At 39.8% G+C, this 16,103-nt stretch overlaps 1 protein-coding gene across 1 annotated transcript in view; it reads right to left on the reverse strand.

Annotated features, from left to right (window-relative positions):
- Positions 1-3,006: 3,006 nt before the first annotated feature.
- MTCL3 (MTCL family member 3) overlaps positions 3,007-16,103 on the reverse strand; it is a 39,073-nt gene continuing 25,976 nt past the window's right edge. Inside the window, exons 4-6 of the mRNA XM_063097709.1 lie at positions 11,033-11,104; positions 4,591-5,766; positions 3,007-3,117 (exon numbers count right to left, since the gene is read on the reverse strand). Coding sequence (XP_062953779.1) covers positions 3,007-3,117; positions 4,591-5,766; positions 11,033-11,104 — 1,359 coding nt within the window. The remainder of the gene's footprint in view (positions 3,118-4,590; positions 5,767-11,032; positions 11,105-16,103) is intronic.

Raw genomic sequence — 16,103 nt, forward strand, 5'->3', positions numbered from 1 at the left:
AAGAGCCCGGCACCTCCCCTCCTTCTCTCTTGCTTTCTCACTTGGCATGTGATTTCTATGCACACACAGGCTCCCCTTCTGCTTTAGACCCTGAGTTGAAACAGCCTGAGGCCCTCCCAAATGCAACTGCCCCAGAACAGTGAGCCAAACAAATCTTTTTTCTTTATAAATTACCCAGTCTCAAGTATTCTGTTATAGCAACACAAAACAGACTAAGATAATACCCAGGATGACCATGGTCTCTAAAATGAGATCGAAAGATGAGTTTGGTATTTTGGGTAACCCAGACACTTCTCTCTATTCAGGTTATAAGTTATCACTGAGGTATTTGTACCAACCCTGCGTATATTTATGGTGTCATTCCATCTAAGAATGCCTAGGGACTTTTTTATAATAGCATGTTAGAACATCGGGGGATCATCTGGAGGCTTCAGTTCAGTTTGCCCATATTTCTGGGTGTGTGTGCAACCCTGCACAGAAACAAACACACACACAATTCATCTTTGTTCTCCTTCCTGTGACGTGTTATTTCCACTTGTCTTTTCTGATTTTGCTTATTTTGAGAAACTGTATTAATGAAAAGAGTTTTCTAACACCACCACCAGTGTTATCCCATAGAGTCTATTGTAACCTTTACAATATATATGGGGCTATATAGAATTATTGTAACTTTTATTGGGGCTATATAGAATTACAGATAATTTAAATATCTAAAGCAGTGGTTCTAGAGAATCTTTAAAAATACAAATGCCTAGGTCAAACATTCAGTTCCAACTAGTATGGGGTAGACATACTGAAGACATCCCAGGAATTCTGATGTGCAGCTAGGGTTGAGAACTACCGATTTAGATACTTAGTTCTTGATTCCTCTTATGATAAAGAAGCTAAAATCCCAAAGCCACTTTCTTACAGCCACACAACATAGTGAGTATGCATGATGCTTCTGTAGTGAACACTGCATACCATGTTTCTCCACGGAGACAGTATCAGCAATTTGGGCAGGACCATGATTTGTGATGTGGATTTCAGGGAGCTTGAAGTTCTGACCCCTTCCCTCTAAATGCCAGAGAGCTTCCCAGCCATTGTGACAACCTGCAACACTTCTACACACTTCCAGATGCTTGGTCGATAGCTGAGAACTTCTGCTTGACTGGATGTATCTGGCTCCAAAGGCAATAAACATTTTGGATAAATTTTTGCCTTCAAACATTTACTTTCAGTTTCTTTGAGATAGTGGCCTAGAGACTTATCAAGAATCTGGGCTGGCCAGTTAGCTCAGTTGGTTAGAGCACAGTCTTATGACCCCAAGGTCATGGGTTCAGATCTGTCCAGTCACCAAAAAATCAAGAATCTAACAGACTTTGGTTTTGGTTTTTAAAGTGGTTGCTATTCCTGAGATGAAATTTTTTAAAAAGTAAACACTTGAATGATAATAATAATAATAATTAATTAATTAATTAATTAAACATAGCATTTGTCTCATTTCATTCCTTTTTGTCATGCAGTTCTACCTAGCCCGTTGAATCTCTAAGGTGAAAAGCCAGAAGTACACATTGACTAGTGGATTAGTTTACCACTCCTCACTACAGATTTGTCCTTCCCCCCGACAAACAAACAAACAAAAAACCCAAAACCAAAACAGACGCTATGGAGAGTAAGAGCAGTGATTTTTAAATTGAATTTTTTGATTACCATGGAGTTTTGTTTTGTTTTTTAACTAAAATTCAAAGGGAAGTGTATGGGGGTGGGGGGGTGTGAAGCTATAAATAAATCGTAATCCTTTGCACGTTAAACTACTGGAATTTAAAAGGCCGTTACCAGTACCAACTTTTGTGGCAAAGCAAAGCTTTCCCACATATTATTATTATTCGCTGAGGCTGAGGACACTTCACTTTACCATAGATTTTCACATCCACCAACCACCCTGTGAATATTTACAAGTATGTGACTTCAACCAGTGCTAGGATTTCTGAGTCTTGGGTGGCACTGCTCTCCACTGGCTAAACTATCAATGACATGGACAGAATAGGGCATTTGCATAAATGTAGTCTATCCAGGCCACTTTAGGTATAAGGAGAAAGCAGGATACTCTGGTTCACCAAAGTAAGTTTATGACTTGAGAGCAACTCATACTGGAACTATGCTTCTGGCCTTGGACTGTGATTTAATGAAATTCTAGATAATGTACTTTTTTCCTTACTTGAAATATTTCACATACCATGTTTTCTAGCATATTTCCTGCTCTGGAGGCAGTTCTATGTAGCAATCTATTATAGAGGAGAGGACTGTGGGCAACAAGCACAATTAGCAATATATGGTTCCAAGCATAATAAGTAAAAGCAGAAATGGCGGGTTTGGTGGGAAGCTGGTCTCCTACGGTTGCACGGGGATAATTCCTTTCTCGATGAACCAGCCTAATCTACTCTCATACTTCCAAACACATCTCTGTAGACATAACACATCAGCACTGCAACACATTACCTAATTTCATCTATTCACTATAGTTTTCATTTTTATTGGATGTCAAAATTACCATGTCTGATTCATCCTAGCAAAGGTACTTTATAAATCTATGTAATTTTGGGAAATGTGATGAATTGGTGAATGTCCAGCTTTTGAATTATCATGATAGTTAACTACTGAGAAATAATTATGAGAGAGTTTTTACAATCAATATGCCAATTATTTATCAAGAAGAGTACAAATCAAGATGTTAAAAAAGGAAGCAAAAATTTAAATGATTTATACCAAAAAAAAAAAAAAAAAAGAAAAGAAAAGAAAAAAAGGCCACATTTACTTCCTTACCTGAAATAGTTTAGTGCTTGGGCTTCTTATTAAATTTGGTAGTGGTAAGATGAGTTGTGTCTTTTTAAAGAAATAGGCAGTCTTCAGTGTTTTTATAGCATTGGTTACTACAGAAATTATACTTCTTTTACTTCTTGTCTTGAAGGGTGAACAAAATAAACAAACTGAAAATACTACAATGAATGGTAAACGATGAAAGATTTACAGTACAAAAAACAGTGTAAAAAGGAAGACAAGTTTAAATATTGTTGTGTAAGAAAGTGATGAAAATAATACAAGAATGAGAATAAGTAAAATGATAGGCTGGAACATCTGGGAAGGTAAATGTAAAGACAAAGAGAAGAATTAATTAATAATAATTTTTAAAATTTAAATTCATATCAACTAATCTAAGTATTCATTCAACTTAAGATAAAGAAGAACCCTCCTTGAAGCTATATTTACAAATCTGAAAGCCTATTAAGCACAGTGCTTTCTCTCACTTTGATTTCTGTTTTTTACCCTGTGGGTATAACTAGAAAACCTCATGCTCACGGTATTAAAAAGTCTGCAACCAGGAAACTAAAAACCAATTATCTGACATAATAAACAGAAAAAAAAAAGTAAGCTTCAACATTTCAAAATCTAACAAGTTTTATCATGAAACTTTTTTATAGCAAAGCAGAGCAACATGCAAGATAAATACGCGATAGAGTTGCAATTTTTCTAGTTGTGACCAACAGGCAGTTAATCTAATATCATGCTTCTGTATATAAACTGATTTTTAAACATAAATGTCTCGCGTGTCTAGAAGCCATGCATGCTGTTGTACTTCCGTGGGCTCTCCAATGGATACAGGACACCAGGCTTGTCCCAAGGGACAGCACTGCCTGTTTTGTTTCATAAATTATCTTTTATGTTGTTAACTCTGACAAAATGCATTGGTCTTTAAGTGGCCACCATACCTGGCCAAAGCAGCTCAGTCCAATTCATCCGGTGTGCCTCTACAAATCAGGATGGAGGAAAAAACGCTGGTTTTCCCTGTTCTGGAATCATTATTACTGTTTCTCTGAATTTGTGTTGCCTTAAAGCTCCTTCCCCATTCCTGAGATTCTGCACTATAGAACTGACAGTGGTTTTTCTCAAGAAATAATGATCATGTTACTGCGACTTAGGGCAAAGGGGAGGTTCCAGTTGTTCCTTTTTGTGGGGCTCTAGACACAAGACCATGTTCTATCAGCAGTTGTCCATCGATCTTATGTAGCAATTTTTTTGAATCCCTTTTTTTTTTTTCTTTTTTGCTGCTGACCCTTAGGGGCATACTAACCTAACCCTTGACCTTTGTTGAAAACACGCCTCTCTAACTAACTGGGTTAAAGGGCCAGCCCTAAAACCTTAAACTCAACTTGGACCGTGGCTCTAAAACTGCAAATCACCATTTGATGATTCCTATGCAGGACCTTCTCGCAGCTCGATCTGTTAGAGTAATATTTACAAACGTTGACCCTCTAAAACACTAACGGATCTTAAAAATCCTTTCATCTTTATGCAAAAACCGAGGGTGGCGGTGGTAAATGTCCAGTTTAAACAAAACAGAGGGGAACTAGTTGCTACGCGACTGGGTTACAAACACCTCGGGCTCGACGGACAGGGGAGGGAACAGGCGCTTCCTAGCCCAGCGGGGCTCTGAGCTGAGACTTCCCGAACGCGGGGCGTGGAGGCCGGGGCGCAGACACGCCCCGCCGGGACCGCAGCTCCGCGGGCCAGCCTCGCCGTCGCCGCGGCTCGCACTAGGCAGAACTGTACCTGACTCACGGATATGGGCTCCTCGGCACCGCGGTCGTCCGCGGACTTGGGCACCTCGAGGCGGTCGATGAAGGTCTGCAGCTCCTTGCGGAAAGCCTTCATCTGCGCGTTGATGCGGTAGAGCAGCTCGTGCTCCCGGATGCGGCTGCCGTCGTCCTCCTCGTCCATGAGCGCGAAAAGGTCCCCGTTGGCCACGTAGATGCGCGCCTCGGTGATGATGGTGCTCGTGTCGGCGATCAGCCGGTCGATGGTCTTGCCCAGGCGCTCGGCCTCCGAGCGGATGTCCTTCATCTGCTGCCGGTCGGAGAAGCTCTTGGGCCAGGGCCCGGGCGCCGGGTAGAAGGAGCGGGTGGGCGTGAGGCAGCGGATGTTGCGCACCTCCTCCGAGTCGCTCTCGCCGCCGATGGGCCCTTCGCGCTTGCGGTGCGGCGGCCGCGAGTCGTCGTCGCTCTCCTTCTTGCCCGCGTCGCTTTCGGCGTCGCTGTCGCGGGGGCTGCCGCGGATGCCGAGGTGCGAGGCCAGGTCGTAGCGCTGCATGTTGGACATGAGCACGCGGTTCTCGTACTGCAGCTGCATGACCTTGCCGCTGAGCTCGTTGATCTGCAGGCGCGCGGCCTTCAGCTCCTCCTGCAGGGCCTCGGTCTTGGCGCTGTCGTGGTGCCGCGCGCTGTCGTGGCTGCCCGATTTGTACTTGTACTTGTTGAGCTCGGCCGTGATGCGCTTGTTCTGCTCCTCCAGGTCGGCCACGTTCCTCCGCAGCAGCTCGGTCTCGTCCTCCACCAGCTGCAGGTGCTGCCGCAGCTCCGACAGGGACTCGCTCTGCTCCCTCATGAGGGGGTTGGCCGAGCCATTGAAGTCATCGCCCCTCAGGTCGTCCAGTTCCGCCTTCAGGCCTCGGTTCTCCACCTCCAGTTCGACGATTTTCCTGCCCAGGATGTTGGCTTCTTCCTCCACCAGCCTCAGCCGTAGCTTGAGCTCGGCCTCCCTGGTGCTGGGAGGCCCCCCGGCTTCTCCTTTGGGCAAAGGACTGTCCAGATCCCCATAAAAGGATCGGTACTTCTGGAGCTCGTGTTCGAATCTGTCCTTTTCTTTATCAATCTTAGCCATTTTCTTTCTCATCAAAGCGGCCTCTTCCTTAACGAACTGCAGCTGGCATTTCAGATCTTCATTGTCCTCCTCATTTGGGGAAAAGAAGGAAAAGGAAGAGATCGTTTTTATGTAAATCAAGAAAACAACCAAAAAAGGACACCTGCAAAAATAATCTCTTTGTCTCATAATCACGATTTAATGACACAGAGAAGTAGATGTTGTGTATTCTTTGGCTAGTCATGTGAATTCTTTGGCAAGTTAAAGATTAGGGCAATATTACATGCTGGAAATAAAAAACTTTCAGGAAAGAAATATGAAAAGAGAAAAATTGTGATCATCATTATGCAGAGATTATTACATGTTGTAACTGCACACAACTGTTTAGTGGTCATTTCAACAATATTCCTTTTATTTGTTTTGATTTTTTACATGTTTTGAATTTCCCTAACTGTAATAAATATCAAACCTATTCACTGCAAGGAACACAAGATTAATATGCACTCACTGTTATTTATTGAGCACTTACTCTGAACCGGATGCTATAAAGTTCTTTACACATATGGCCTAATCTAATAGTCAGAGTAAACATGAATAGATATTAAAGTTCCTGGTTTAAAGATGTTCAGTGACTTGTTCAAGGTAACACAGCTAATACATGGCAAAGGACAAAGATGAAATTTGAATTCAGTTCTGCCTGAAACTAAGACTCAGGCTTATTATAATCACTATGCTGTCTCCAGAAAATAATCTGCCATCTGACTTTATTCAAAGGAAAATCATTTTAAAGGCCTTTACGTAGGGAAAGTTTGACACTGGAATGGTCCATCCAAGGAGAAGTGGTAGATATTCCATCTGGATTACTTTTAAAATAGGATGTACTCCCATCAGTCTGAAATGGATAGAGTTGGTTCTGCCTGGTGAAAGGATAACAGAGGAGAATCTGTGGAAGTTCCTCTCACACATTCTTATGACAACCTTCCAAGCCTAATTAACTAAACTGAAAAGTGCAAAGGAGAAATGGAAATCTACCCTTTCTCTGAGAGCTTAATAATTATGTTCAAGGACATATTTCCCAAGGACAATCTCCCCAAATTCTCTTTTAAGCATGCACTTTGGGCCAATCATATAACTTCTGTGGACTATGGTTTCCTTATTTTAAAAACGGGAATAAAAATGCCTTCCTTACCCAGCACTCAGAGTCACCTGTGTTAAAGATATATTTTGGTAAAGCAGCAGCAACCACTGGCAGGAAAGGTGAGGAGAGTAATGAGCCTCTCAGAGATGCTCAGTAAATATGGCCCAGCGCCTTTGAGATGGAAGAGATGGAGAACAGGGCACAGATCGCTCCCCATCTACTAATGGGAATAGGAAGGGTTGAGAGCTGCTGGGTGTGCAGAGCCTGAACATCACATTCCTTATACCAACTCCTCACATCAGCTCTTCAAGATAGGTAATACTATCTCCCCTTTACAGATGAGAGGTTTATGAACATGGCAGAGCACATGTTACCAAGTGACAGTGCACAATCTGAATTCAGGCTCATTCCAGAACTCACATTCCTACCACTGCCCATGTGGCCTCTAGAAAAGAAGCACAAAAGAAGAAAAAGAGGGCAATGGGGTAAAATGAAAGAGATCAAATGTGTTGGCTTGTACACTTTCCTCTAGAAGAGGTTTAGAAGAGAAGAGAGAAGCACAGCAAGAAGAGAAGAGAGAACCTCAGCAGCATGCAGAGAGGAGGGGAAGCGGTATGTCACAGAAAGCTCTAATGCGAGAATCCATTTCACAAGGGAAGAGAGAAGCTGCCCTGCAGGAGACTATGTGTTGAGACCCTCACACTAACTCAGTGAGGATGAGACCAAGGACAACCAAGACCTGTTTAAAATCACATCAGCAGAGAAATCAAAGATAACCCTGAAGTTTTGAGCTTAGGTGTCTGGCTGGATTGTACTGCCAATAACGGGGATAGAAAATGAACAAAGAGGGGCAGGTTTTATATAAAGAAGATGGCTTTAAGTTTTCAAAATGCTGTCTTTGAGGTGTAGCAGTGGAGGGATACTGAGTGGAAACAACTGTCAGCAGGCAAGTGGAATATCTGGTCCATGATTAACCTTAAGACCTGGAGAGAGCTCAGGACTGGAGCTGGGGACATGAGAATGAGATGCAGAGAGGTGTCACTGAAGCTACTGCAGTGGTTACAGAGGCAACTAAAGGGGAGAAGAAAAGAAAGGGAGACAGATGAGAAATGGTCACATGTTTGTAACAGGCAGTCTAAGGTCATGTAGGCCAATAATTAGAAACCATGTTTGAATAGAAAGGGAACTACCAATATCAAATATACTTTTACATAGGCTTTATTGGCGTAAGAGCAGATGAGACAGGGGGGCTAGGTAGGGCTACATGTATGGTGGAAGTGCTTGACTGTACGTTTATTTGCTAGTACCAAAAAATGTTGGCATATGCTGCAGTTTAAATCTAACCAAAACAGCAGTGGGTGTGATACAAGCCACAGACTGGAGCAGAATAACACTTCACTGGGCTATGTTAAGAAAATAAAAAAGAGAAGAATATCTGGTTTGTGCGTGTGTAAGCTGTCCTGCCCAAAGGAACAAAAACAGAAAAATTATTTTAAAATTTGGACATAGATTGCATGTAACAAATTCATTATGAGGTAAGGAGCTGTATCAAGAGGATGATGGGCATGGTGATCTTATTTATTTAAAAATAAATCTTTTCAAGACACGAAGTGTGCTAGTTGCTGCAATGCCAAGCTTTTTAGAACCCTGCATGCCAATATGCCTGCATCCTCATCTAGTAACCCAACTACTGTAGGCTGCATTTAGAACTGGGCATGGAAATACTATATATAATTGCTGAAAAAAAATAAGAGATTTATGGAAAGTGCCCAGTTTAGAGAAACTGAGCAGTAAATGTTTGCCTCTATTTTCCACAGTGAATGGTAGGCAAGAAAAATTAAAACGTTCTGAAGTGTGAAGCAAGTTGTTCCTTATTTTTGTGCATGTTAAAGACTCCCTTGTAAGAAGATACAAATGACATATGAGGAAGGGCCAGTAAGAAGTGAGCTGAGCCTGGCTTTGGCATAAAGAGCCACAACTAGAAGCTAAATTGCACTCTAATCAATAACATATATTAACTCATTTAATCTATACAACAACTCTCTATTATGATCCCCATTTTATTGATGAAGAAATAGAGGCCAGATAGAATGAGTAATGTCTAAGATCATAGAGCTGGTATGTGCCAGAGATTTCAACCTAGGCAACCTGGCCCTAAAGCCACTGTTCTTGATTGCTATGCAATACTATTTCTCAGTACATAAAGTAACTGTGACGCTGGAGGAACATGTAAATAATAGATCAAAGAAGCTGAAACACATTAACAAAATAAAATGCAAAGCTACACAAATAACAGTAGGTTGGATCATATGAAATTGCCATATCTGTAGGTCAGTGTCAATAGCATGTTGGCAATTTCATGTGGTTCACTCTAGAAAAGGGGTACATGGGAGTATTCAATAGCGTGTAGTGAACACACACAGAAGGCCAAACAATAGATGCAGACAATTCAAAGCTGAATAAGATGGCCCCTGTCCACAAAATGCCCTGGCTAAGTAGAAGAGATAAATACGTAAACAAGAACTACAGTAGAATGGGATGCTTACAGTAATAGAAGTATGTGGATCTTGACTGAGCAACGGAACCATTTTATAACTTTATAAAATTTTATAAGAACAGACCACTTTATAATTGAGATCTCCTATTGGAGACAGTCCCAATGAATCTCCTAGGGTGGATTTATGAAAAGTGACAGGTCATAACCTCTAAAAATAAATGTGTTGGAAATGACAGCAGGGACTTCAAATGACACAACACTTTACTTATAAATTTCCCAGGAAGTTTGTGCCCATGAAGTAAAAACTGGTGGATAGCAGGGCATTGTGACTTTTGCAAGGTCCCCGGTCCCACTGAGAAACTGAGAAAAGCTGTGGATGGCTTCTGCAGAAAGGTGCCTCCATGCACATGGGATGGGAGTCCATAGAACCAGGAACAGTTTAGAAAGAATTCTTGCATTAGAGAATATTGTTGAAAAGAATAAATAAACTTTAATATAGGAAGTAAGAATAGGACAAACACGGATTTTTAAAAAGTACACTGCTGATTAAAGCTGTCTTATGATTTTAGAACAGAGAGCAAATATCATCTCCTCTCTAAACAAGGTGGGGAAAAGGATTCATGGCAACACATAAAATGATCCACAATAAGATATTTAGAATTAGGTGGCTAAATTTATGGCACAGACACAGTGGCAAAGCTGTAGTGACAGAGCATATTTGTACTTATTAAAGGAATGGGAAGAAAGGTACAAAAAATGTATTATGCTCTTGGTATGAGAATCTCTGGTATTGTAGAAATGCTGAGGCTGTAAATGTTTTTGTGCAACTACCAGGAGAAAAATTAATCAAAAACAGAACAAGGAAAGAGAGGAAAAGAGAAAATAATATACACTTAATATGTTATGCTTTAAGAAAATAATTGAGGCCAACTTTTTCAAATTTTGAATATTTAAATATTGCTTTACAGTTATCTAATGAGAAAGCACATTGTAATTTTTAAAAAATATATATATACTATAGTAGCTTAGATCCCAACTTATGTTTAGAAGTCAATATCTAGCCAACTGTTTTTGGAGAGCCATACTGTCATTTCTGTACCCCAAATTTCCCCTCCTGTCTTAAAATCTCTTCGTTAAAATAATCGGCACCTTCCACTCACCCTGGAGCAGAGTTAGTCTTTACTGTGGCTGTTCTTAACAAGCCCATGTTGAGTACATCTTTTAAGTTTTATTTTTATTCCTTTGTTTCCTTTCCTTTGCTTCCCCAATCACTGATATAGAGAATTACTTCATTCTAAAGCTCTCTAAAGACACCATGATGTTTTCTCTTCATTCCGTCATCCCTTCCTATAACATTCCTTTCTTTATTCTCCCCTGATACTATAGGAACAGCCATTCTATTGACCTTATTAATTATGAAAGAACAAGATTAGTATCATGGGTACAGTTCTCAGATATAGCAGCACATAAAGCACTAATGACATTTTGCTGTGTGCTTACAATGTAAAAGCAATTATAATAGGGATGTTAGTGCTGGCTTTATAAGCAAATACACTGCATACTTTGTACTACCTGTATCTACAGCTACATAATTGATATGCATAATTTGACTTTGTTTCACAGCAGTCTATGTGGCCATTATGTCCATTTATAAACGTAGCTTATTATTTTATGCATTTAGAGGTGCTTGATGTAGTAGTTGAAATTTTATTTCCACATACCTCTGTGGGAGTCTGTTGAGCCTTTTTTTCAGATTTTGGCAAATCTTTGCTTCCTCTTCTTTTTAAGGATAACTGAAATAAAGCATGAATATATTTAGTTTGGTGAGCTATAATTTAAATTTGATTTTATGTTTTTAAGTGCCTTAATCATATATGATAAAACCAAGGCAAATAAAAAGAATTAGCTCAATACTCATACAGGAAAAAAACCCAAATGAGATAGATTTAGATATATTTTTACTTTGGATTGGGAGTCACACCACAGTAGAATGTAGCTGGCAATTATCTAATTAATTTGAGAAATACAGGAAACCTATTGTCAAAATGCAGAAAAACAACTCAGGCAAAATTTAGACTGATGACTCAATATGATATATATTTCAAATAAAAACAAATGCTTGTTAGCATTCCACATCACTAAAAAAAAAAAAAAGGAATAAGTTACTATTTTCCCTGTTGGTGTTAGGTTCCTATAAGCTTGTAAAGTCAAACTTTCAGTGTATTTGTGTAGGTTTGAAGAATTTCATTCTTCTCTCACCACACATCCATGCAAACAAACACCCCCCCACATACACACGCATCCCCCCCCACTCTCTCACCCATGTAATACAACAGGGACTGGTAGGGGCTGCAGTGAAATGAAGAGGGACGCTCCATCTCAAGGAGCAGGTGGACTGGGAGTAGCTTCAGCTCATTGGTGCAATACAGGAATGTTGGCTTTTTCAAGAGAAGCTGGAAATCTATATTGTTATGTAAAATCTCTCATTTTTTATTGGTTAGTCCTAATTAAAATGCAAACAAATAACACTTTGTAAGTCAAAGAGTACACGACTAGTACCAAATTGTTTCATGGACCAGCAGTATATGATCCCTGGTGCTCAGTTCCAATTTTTACACCAGTATAAGAAGGTTCTCTGTGTGTCAGTAATAATTATCCATATGTACAATATCTGTCATATACCAGACACTGAGTTGGAGACCCAAAGTTCAATTAGATACTGCACCTACCATCAGGAGGCTCAAATTTAGCATGGGAGACAGGGAAGCAAACAACTATAGTACAAGTTGGTGAATGACATGCTTTTGGTTTTATGAAGCAGAGATTTTGTCTTAGTGTAGTATCATCACCATGAGAATAATGCTTGCCATGTGACAGATGGTGAAAAATTTGCCCCATCAATGAATGAATATAAAAGATGAGGTTCTAGGTCAAAAATGATGGGAGTATAGACTGATAGTAAAAGTAGAAAAAGCCTCTCAAAAGAGGAGGCTTCATGGATTTGCAAGAACTGAAAATTAAATTCTTCTCATGTTAATTTTTAACCCATATCCAGTGTTAAATGAAGGCATATGTTCAGGCACAGAAGGCAGGGAATACATTGCTGCAACTGTTTTCATTCAGGATGAAATTGAACCTACGGAGACAAATGAGTAGTCCGCGTGGATATTCGTTTCTAGTTTTTTTACAGAAAGAAGTTCTTTTACGTTGCTTGTATAATCTTTGTAGAGAAGAAAGCTGTGGGGACTGACTCACCATAACCAAAAATGATTTAGGAACTGATCAGCAAAAACAGCCCCACGAATACAGTGAGCTGAATTAGGGAAACAAACTTTTTATATAGGGGCTACCTATAAGAAGCACTAAACTCATTTTATTAAACATCTATTAAATGCTTTTATTTTTAATTCATTCCACTGTATGTTTATTTAGTGCCTACTAATGTACTTCGTAAGGTACCTGTGACACAACAATAATAAAACCAACATAGTCTATGTTCTTTATGGGGTTCCCAGTTTACCTGGCATGGTCTGCTCGGTCTGCAGCTCAATACAGTGTGATGAAAGCAATGAAAATGTAGACACAATATTAACTGACATCAACTAAGCACTAATTCATGTCAGACGCTTTACAGATATTATCTCAACCAATTTTTAAAGCACCTCTTTTAGTCTCACTTTGCAGACACTGAAATTAAAGCTTAAGAGAGGCAGATAAATAGAGGTGGATAAGTAAATTATCTAAAGCAGTGATTTTAAAAGTGTCATCCTCAGAACGGTATCATCAGTGTCACCTGGAAAGTTGTTAGAAATGCAAATTCTCAATACCCATTCCAGATCCACTGAATCAGAAGCTGCGATTCCAGATCTGAAGATGGGGCCAAGTGATCGAGGATTTAATAAGCTCTCTAGGTGATTCTGATACACGTTAAATTTTGCGCTGATCTAAAGTTACTAATTGGTAAGTGGCAGATTCAGACCTTGACCCAAGTCTTTTTGATGCTAGCTATTATCTATTAGATCACAGAAGAGAAAGGCTTAATCCAGTCTGGAGCTGGTTATGGTGTGGGTAGCTAGGGATGATTTCTAGAATGAAGTAATGTCTTATTTCAAATCTGGTGGATGAGTAGTCAGCCAGTGGAAGATGGAGAGGAGGGAAAGGGAAGAACAAAGCATTCCATGTAGAAAAACCTTTTCTGGGACACACAGAAATTCAGTAATGAGTGTAACAAGTGTGAAAAGAGGAGAGACATGAGATTTGCTGGTGGCAAAAGTCAGATGTTGAAGGTCATTGAATAAAGTTTGGATTTTATCTCACTCAGATCAAATTGTTGTTCTAAGCTCAGTTGGGAGGACTGAAGGGTTTTAAGCAAGGAGAATCATAATTAGAATGTCATAGAAGACATACAAAGATACAGAGGTGGCGGTCCAAATGGCCATTAGATAAAGAAATGACATGCAAGGGTTACGAGGGAAAGTATAGTATATTTTGGTTTTGAAAATGTTTTATGGTCTCTGTGTTTCATTCATTCTACAGATCTGTTGAGTTTTTGGCGTGTGTGTGTGTGTGTGTGTGTGTGTGTGTGTGTGTGTGTGTGTGTGTGTGTGTGTATGGTATTGTATGGTAAACAAATATGACTAGGAAATATTTTACTCTCTACCCAAAGAGCTAACTGTTTATAATGATAAAAAGGATGCAATTAACTAAAACAGCAGGCAGAATTAACTAAAGGCAATAAATTAAGAACAGAGAAAGGACTGAGAAAGCAAAGAAAGAAGCTATGATTCCAGACCTGGGGAATAAGAGAAAATCACCCAAGAGGGCTGATGTTTGAAGGATGTGCAAAATTTCTATAGAAATAAAACTGAGCAAACAGCAGAAGGAAAGATATGGAGGAATGAGTGTGCCTTATAGATGCACTGACTTCTGAAAAGAAGTAATGGAGGTAGGATCACTGTAGAGATGGGGTAGGAGACACTGAAAAGACTGAGTACAGCTGGTGGAGCTGAGAAATTTAGACTTTATCCTGTGTGCAATGTTACTATGAGAACTATAAATTAATATAGGAGAAAAGCTGAAACTAGGGCATTCTTTCCTAAGAGGCATTTTCCAGTTTACTATTATTTAAATATCAATCAAGTGGGAGTGTTAAACTCAAATAAAACTCTGATAAAAAGGTTTCCCCTTGAATAAAGGTGCATTGCCTTTAAGGTGCCTCCAGGACTACTAGTAACTTTAAGAATCACATTTAAATTTTCAATAACTTTTCATATTCCAGCAAGTTTTTAACAGCTTTCTAACTCCTGTAAAATAAAGATGAGAAATTCATATGGGTAGAGAAAGTTAGAGAAATAATGTATGACCAAAGAAAACTTACATTTCTTTGGGTTATCATTAGGGTTAGGGTCACAGTCCCTTTCCTGTGAGGATAAAACTGTGTCACCTGACACCTTGTCGTCCTTCCCCATCTTCATCCACTAAATCTAGTAACCTGGGCAAGAGCAGGAGTTTGAGAGGCTAGAATAAAATCTCAGATTTTCATATTAATTGTCAAAGCAGGCACTTCAGATGGTTCTCTAGATAAATATGTTGAAAACATTTGTTGTCCGCTTCTTAATTCTTTGCATTCCCAGCCTCAGCTTATCTGAAAGAAGCTGCTGTTCTCTTTATCTATGTGAAGGCAAGGAATTAGAGAGTTTTGCCAATAATTGTGTTTGCACAGCAATTATATAAAATGGATCGTTTGTATTCTAAAACTGTTTTCAGATTGCCTTTCTTTCTCAATTGAAATTTGGTCCACTTCTTAGTATGTACCGTCTTTATGTTTTCAGCAATTAAACAGAGAAGAACCTGCCTAAAATGCTACCGAAAGACACATTACATATATGAAAGTCTCCTATGCTGTTGATATAATTAAAGAGAGATCCATTCGTGTGGTGATTAAATCAAGAAGAAAACTATCAATACATTAATATCTAGGATTTATTTGGCACTAAATATGTGTCATGCACTTTTCTAAGCACTTCATAAGTATCCACTCATTCAATCTGACAACAGCCTTATGAGTTTGACACCATTATCTGAAGGACACAAAAGATAAAGCACTCAGCTAGTAAGTGTTAGAACTACGACACAAGTTACCCAGTTTCACTCTGAACAACTACATTAGAGTTCTCATTCTGAACAACTACATTATAATGTTACTCCAAAGGAAGAAAATGCACTTTAGAAAACAGGGTTATAATGTTTATTGGCATATCTTTCTCTCGGCTATCAGAGCATGTCTGCACGAGTTTGGGGCCCTGGTTCACACATATTACACATGTGCAATTTTTTCAACAGAGGGGCCAGCAGAAGTGACATACGTGCTTAGTAGGTCTCACAGTCAATTTGTAAATGCTTAAACTGCAGGGCAATGTTGGGAGGGACGCCTAGGGATTGCCCCTGATGGCTGGAGAGAAACTGAAAGAGGCGGGAGCTTTGTTTCCAACCCATCTTAGAAGAGAACAGGAGAGGCTCTTGTCCCTAGGAGTCTTCCTCCTTCCCATCTGTTACATCCTTGACATTTACACAGAGACCGTGGCAGAGGCAGGACAGGTGAGATGCCCAGAGATCCTTCTCGGGACCACATTCTCCACTCTTTCCCCTAAGAGGATAAGGCAGGATCTCAAGCTTATATTCTGGCATGATCTTGAGGGACATAAGGGAATATAGGTAAAGGAGAGGCAGATGCCAGGGTGATCTGGCCATGTCATCCTTCTGAGCAAAATCCTCCAGTGGTTTTCCATCTTG

The sequence above is a fragment of the Cynocephalus volans genome, chromosome 5, assembly GCF_027409185.1.
Source record: "Cynocephalus volans isolate mCynVol1 chromosome 5, mCynVol1.pri, whole genome shotgun sequence".
NCBI classification, from domain to species: Eukaryota; Metazoa; Chordata; class Mammalia; order Dermoptera; family Cynocephalidae; genus Cynocephalus; species Cynocephalus volans.